At 54.3% G+C, this 6,386-nt stretch overlaps 1 protein-coding gene across 1 annotated transcript; it reads left to right on the top strand.

Annotated features, from left to right (window-relative positions):
* Nucleotides 1-1,170: 1,170 nt before the first annotated feature.
* RNF222 (ring finger protein 222) lies at nucleotides 1,171-5,995 on the top strand. The gene is made up of 2 exons (XM_008164003.4): nucleotides 1,171-1,305; nucleotides 4,705-5,995. The coding sequence occupies exon 2, from the start codon at nucleotides 4,725-4,727 to the stop codon at nucleotides 5,397-5,399; it is 675 nt and encodes a 224-aa protein (XP_008162225.2). The 5' UTR covers nucleotides 1,171-1,305; nucleotides 4,705-4,724; the 3' UTR covers nucleotides 5,400-5,995.
* The last annotated feature ends 391 nt before the right edge of the window (nucleotides 5,996-6,386 follow it).

The following is a 6,386-nucleotide window of genomic DNA, read 5'->3' as shown; positions in this document are numbered from 1 at the left end:
CCAGCCCCATGCCAGCGGGTGGCCGGGGGCTATGTGTAGGTCCCTCCTGCTTCGGGTTACATGTATCTGCCAGATTCCACCTCCCCCTCCTCTCGCCAGACATCTGCTCATGTGCTGTAACCCAAGAGTCATCTCTGCTGTGCCCATGTGCATCCTATGCCTCTGCCAACACACTCTGAATCCTGCATGCTGCATGGGCAGCTGACGACGTACAATCACCTGTGCATTGCCCCTGGGCAGATTCCAGGGCCTTATCCAGCATGGGCTTCAGATCCCAGCAATACCTGGATCTGCCTGTAATACACCCTGACACCTGCCCAATAAATCCTGGAGGTCCCACTGTATTGTATAGTCTAGCTGGGGTGGGTGCAGATCATATCATTGTAACAATAGAGAGTATGCTATGGGAACTCATCCAAGATGAGATTCTCAGAGCCACTTAAGAGATTTGTATGCTCAGTTCTCATCACAGTTCATGGGAATTGGGTGTCCAGATCCACTAAGCAGCTTTGCAAATCTTATCCCAAGCCAGCAAAGGAGACTCAAATTTATGTGGCAACTGGTGAAGATCTCCAACTCAGAGGTGATGGTGGGAGCTGGGGGCAGAGTTAAGGTTGGAACTGGGAGCAGCAAAAAGCCCTTAACATCTTATTAATTAACCTTAACATGCCTTCTTACTTGGGGATTGTATTAGGACTATGCAGGAGCACCAGGCAGCTGGGACAAGTTCAGCACAGCTCATAGCTCCTCCTGGCTTGGCCAGAGGGAACCTTCTTTGGAACATACCTGGCAAGCTAGTGCTTATAAACCTCAGTGTGGAAGCACATCTAGGCAGGCCAGCTGCTAGACGAGGGTACCCATCCCTGCTTGGTAGGAACACAAGATGATAATTCAATGGGGGGTGGGTGGGTGCATGTTTCACTGAGGCCTCGTGCATGGGAGAGGCCTGGCAATGCATGCAGCAGGAGGAACAGTGATGTCTCCATTCCAGGCTCCGCGCAGAGGTGAACAATGTTATGATGGTGTTTCTGGATTACCTGCCACCTCAGACACCTGCTGCTGGCTCCTTTAAAACACAAACAAGTTCCACCACATTCACTCCCGGGGAGCTGTCCTGTTCCCTCATGGCCATTGTGCAATACAGAAGGGATGATGCACAAAGCAAACCCCGACTTGTTATATAGGTGGCTTGCACTTCTTCTCCTTCGCCAGTGCAGAGGCAGGGAGGTCAGACGCAGGCAGGCCGCGATCCTCGGACACAGGAGCTATGGGTGGAGAAGCGATTGCGCTCTGGCCATAGACAAGGTAAGATGTTTCCAAGGGAGCTGGGGGCTGGAGCATCTCACAGGTAGCTCTGGTAGCTAGGTTAATAGGGGAGAAAATGCTGGTGTTGAGTCCCTGCTGGGCTCCAAACACACTGACCGGATTCCACGTTGGTGGAAGTGGGTCCATCCCCACGGACTTCAGTGGAGCTGTAACCATTTACAGCAGGTGTGACTGTGACCCATTGTGATTTCTGGACTAGAAGGGATATGGCTAGGATGGCAGAGGAGGTGAGTTAGGACGCTGTGTCTTTCCCTCTATGACACCTGTTCAGACTGCGCTTAGGTCAGCAATGGCAGAAAACATGGCAAGGAATGTCAAGTAAGTGTTGGAAGGCGGTATTACGTCTGTATACCGTAGTGAGTCCATTCCAGAGACACTGCGTCCAGGTCTGGGGTCCACACTTCCAAAAGCAGGTGGACAAATTGGAAAGGGCATAGAAAAGAGCTACAAGAATGAGCCAAGGTCTGGAAAACCTGCCTTATAGTGAGAGAATTCAGAAGCTTTAACTTCGTTTCTCCAAGGGAAGGTTAAGAGGTGATTTGATCACGGTCTACAACTACCTACATGGGGAAGAGATTTCTGACAGTAAAGGGGCCTTTAATTTAACAGAAAAAGATGATGAGCTGCAAGGTTGGAAGCTAAAGTTAGACAAATTCAGGCTAGAAATAAGGCTCGCATGGTTAGCAGCGAGGGTAATTAATCATTGGAACATCTTACCTATGGACATGGAGGGGTCTCCGTCACTTGCAAGCTGTAAAGCAAAAGCGGATGTCTTTCTAAATGATCTGCTGTAGCTCAAACAGATGTTACAGGCTTGATGCAGGTTTTACCAGGGGAATTATCTGGCCTGTGTTATGCAGGAGATCAGAGTAGATGATCCTAGTGGTCCCTTCTGGCATTGAACTGTATGACCCCGTGAAAGTGACTACCTCCCAGCTTGCCCTGAGAAGTCTGCTCTGTGCGCGGAGAGGAATTGGCTGGTGTCTTAGGTGTCAACTTGACAAAAAACACTTTTGCTGTTGGCACTGTCAGTCTCAGCAGGGACACAAAGGACCGAATGGGTCACGGAAACTGAACTCCGGTCCCAGCCCTGCAGGGCAGGGCAAAGGCACGTTGTGGGGCAAGCATGCCCTGCTGCTGCTGCGGGTGTTGCAGCATTTCAGTGATTAAACAGAGGACTGCAGTCTCCCAAGCTGAGAGATGAGAAGAGATGGCATCATTCTCCAGCGTTACACATACCTCAGGGGAAAACCCAGAAAGGGCGGTGGGGCCAACACAACCAGTCTCCAGTGTATGAAATGTTCAACTGGTTTGTGGACAGCTTCAATCTTTTGTTTAAAGCCTACCTACCTACCTATCTGATTGCACATGCACCACCGTGAAACTGACTGTCCTGTGAAACCTGCTCCCCATTCTCCCCTCTGACCTGGCTTCGCCCCATTTTTTTAACTCTATCTGGCTTTTCCCGTGGTGCGGGAGCACCTCCTTTCCGAGTGGCACAGGCAGGGTGGTAGCTCTTGGCCTGGCTCTACATCCCACACACTGATGAGCTTTTTAGCTGCTTCCAGTGAAATCTGGAGGTCCTCCTGGGCCAGAGGGGGCATTTCCTAGATGGCTTGTTGCATCTGTCATCTGGCACTGGGCAGGGTTAGCCAGCCCCAGCTATGGATTGGCTCATTTCCCCTTCATATTTTGCATTCAGAAACTGTTGCTCCAGGCAGCCAAAAGCCCAAAGAAGCTGAGATTCTTGTGAAGAACTTTCTTCCAGAAATGCTCCACCAGAGTACCCTAATATATGTAGCACTCACAATTGTCTCACCCACCCAGAGAGTAGGGATGTCATGCAGGTACTAACACACAGCTCTGCGCTTCTTTCTGCTACGTAATTTGGATTGGCTGAAGGCTTCTGATTTGCATAGTGGCTAGGGTTACCATACGTCCTCTTTTTCCCGGACATGTCCGGCTTTCTGGCCTCCGTCCAGGGGGAATTGCCAAAAAGACGAACATGTCCGGGAAAATGCCTGCCAGGCACTTCCCCTCCCGCGGTGGCTCTGCTCCTCCCCTGACTCTTCGGCTTTGTTTAAGAGCCGAGCTGCCCGAGCGCTATGGGCTTCAGGCAGCCCCCTTGCCTCCGGACCCCAGCCGCCGGCCGGGCACTTCCCCTCCCGGGCTCCGGCGGTGCAGGGTCCGGAGGCATGGGGGCTGACCAAAGCCGGTAGTGCTGGGGCAGCTCGGCTCTTAAACAGAGCCGAAGAGTCAGGGGAGGAGCAGAGCCTCCGGCCGCGGCGGCTCTGCTCCTCCCCAACTCTTCGGCTCTGTTTAAGAGCCGAGCGCTACCGGCTTCGGGCAACCCCCATGCCTCCGGACCCTGCGCCGCCGGAGCCCGGGAGGGGAAGTGCCCGGCTGAGGGCGCAGGGTCCGGAGGCAAGGGGGCTGCCCGAAGCCCAAGCGCTACCAGCTTCACGGTTTGCCGGGCAGCCTCCAGACCCTGCGCCCCCGGCTGGGCGCTTCCCCTCCCGGGCTCCAGCTGCGCTGGGGAAGCGCCGGCCAGGGGTGCAGGGTCTGGGGGCTGCCCGGCAAACTGTGAAGCCGGTAGCGCTTGGGCAGCCCTTTCTGCGTGGCTGGGAGTGGGAGGGAGGAGGGGGCGGAGTTAGGGCTGGGAAGGGGCGGAGTTGGGGCGGGGCTGGGGGTGGGGAAATGGGCAGGGCCAGGGCCCGTGGAGGGTCCTCTTTTTTTATTTGTTAGATATGGTAACCCTAATAGTGGCCATACAATTCTTTATCCTAACCATACGGTATACACATTCCTGTGTGTTGGTTGGCCAGCAACCACTGTTAGCCATTTAGAATCGAGAGATTTGCATAATGACTGTATTGTTACTTCTCTGTAGCCCTAGCTTGATCGTACTCATCTCTTGTACTGTTCTGATGGGCTCCTATAATCTCTTGGCTCTGATGGCTCCCCTCAGAGCTCTTCCCCGATATGCCCATCTCAGCATCTGATCCTCCCCTGCCCTGATCCACCTGCTATAAAGCATAGGGTACCATTTTCCATGGGAGAAGGAGGGGATGGCTGCACCTTTCTCCCAGGGCCAGGCCACCACAGGGAGGAGAGATGGAGAAGACAGGAGGTCAGTGGGGAGACAGGACAGAGAAGGAGTCAGAAGATGAGGCCGCTGTATTTATTGTGGGCATGTGGATTGGGAGTTTGGAGTTTATAGCCAGTTGGAAGACAGGGAATTAGAGAAGCCAGTCAGAGAGCAAGGGAGAGACAATGGGGAGCGTAAAGTATTAATAACAGGATGTGATCGCCGGTAGCTGGGTCTAGCTGCTGTCATTGCTATTTGTTATTCATGCCCATAATTTCTTTTCCCCCCAGTTGCGGAGCGTGTGGCTGACATGACTGGGATATCTGAGACTCACATCAGCAAGGGGAAGTCCCTGGGTGAGTGCCCCGTGTGCTATGAGAAATTCCACCCGCTGGAGGCTGCCCAGAGGACACTGAGCTGTGGACACACCTTCTGCCATGACTGCCTGGTGAAGTGCCTGCTCTCCTCCAGGCTAGACGGGCAGGTCCAGAACAATCTCATCTGCCCCATCTGCCGCTACGTGACATTCCTCAGCAAGAAGGTGACCCTCTGGCCTCCCAAACCAGGGGAGTCCCCCCAACCTCTGGAGCTGGCTCTCTCACCCTCCTTGTTGCCCCACCTAGCAAAGTCAGGGCCAGACAACACCTTGGTGGTCCCCAGCCATTTTGTGATGCCAGTGCAGAGCTATGACAGGAGCGACAACATGTGTGGTGTCCCCATGGACTCAATGGCCATGCCGGCCGGCCTGGCTCGGGAAGCCCATGTCTTCGTGATCAGTGATCATGGGATGCCGCTGGTGGAAGAGAACTGTAGGTCAGTGGTTAGGGGACACGGCACAGAGGCGCCAGAGTCAGGGGCATCCATGAGTTCCCTTGGGATGCGGTGCTGCCAGTCACCCATTGTATTGGCTGTTCTCCTCATCTCAACAGTTGCCCTGTTGGCGGCTGTGTTCCCTTGGGTCCTGTTGGTGAAGAGGAGTTCCTGAGCGGGACTGGAGAATGCTCCAAACACGACCCAGGCAGAGAGCTGTGCCTAGAACCCAACACTTGCAGAGATGCCCAGTGCCCCCAGGCGAATGATCCCTTCTCTTGGGCACAACGCAGGATCCTTGAATTGTCTGCAATATGGAAATCCTGCAGATGGCCATGATGCAAATACCTGTGGGCTTGCTGGCCAGTGCTTGCGTGGGAAACCTCTGAGGAATGCCCAGAGGTTGCAGGAAATGGCGCCGTGACTTAGCAGGCATTGCACTTCCTTCTGACCGAGGGGCTGAACCGGTGCCCCGGTGAGGTGCTGGGGGCCGTGCGCCAGAGTCAGTGGGTGGGTGGTGCTGAGACAGCTCAGGGGCACAGGGCTGGTGGAGGTGCCACCTTGGAGCCAAGAGGCCATGCCAAGGACTTGGCCGCTTGTGATAAACGCGTTCAGACACCAAGTCACAGGACAGAACCCTGCCTGTGTCACGTGGAGGCACCAGCCTTGTTACCTTTGGTGTGATTATTTTGCAGCCCTAGAACAGTTGCCACTAAAGTGTCCTGGACATTGGTGGTGGACACGGTCGCCTCAATTAAACATCCTCAGTGATGCGAGTTTGTTAGTCTGTTTTCTCCCTAGTGGACTGTACCCATAGCGCCCCGAGGTGCTCAGATGTTGGCTCTGGCTGGTTCTGTGCAGTGGGGACAGGCAAAGCCCATGGAGTGTGGAGCTCTGGGACTGCCAGTGACGCCTTGCTGGGTTCCAGACACGTTAAAGAGCAGGACTCAGCTCCCCTGTAACTTGAAGTCTTGAGGGTTTTCCTCAAAGATAATTCAATGGAAAGAAAAGCCCTCTAGCTACTGGGCAGCCTGTGCCATGGAGCCAAATCCCCTCCCTGCCCACGAAGCTGGGCTGGCACAAGGAGGAGCCCTGTGCATGGTAGAGTCTGTATCTCTGTATGAATCTCTCTGTTTGTCTCTGCTGTGCTGCCCCAGCCTCC

Source organism: Chrysemys picta, chromosome 12, assembly GCF_011386835.1.
Source record: "Chrysemys picta bellii isolate R12L10 chromosome 12, ASM1138683v2, whole genome shotgun sequence".
NCBI lineage: Eukaryota > Metazoa > Chordata > Testudines > Emydidae > Chrysemys > Chrysemys picta.
Note: the sequence above shows the minus strand (reverse complement) of the source record. Positions and strands in the feature narration are given on the sequence as shown.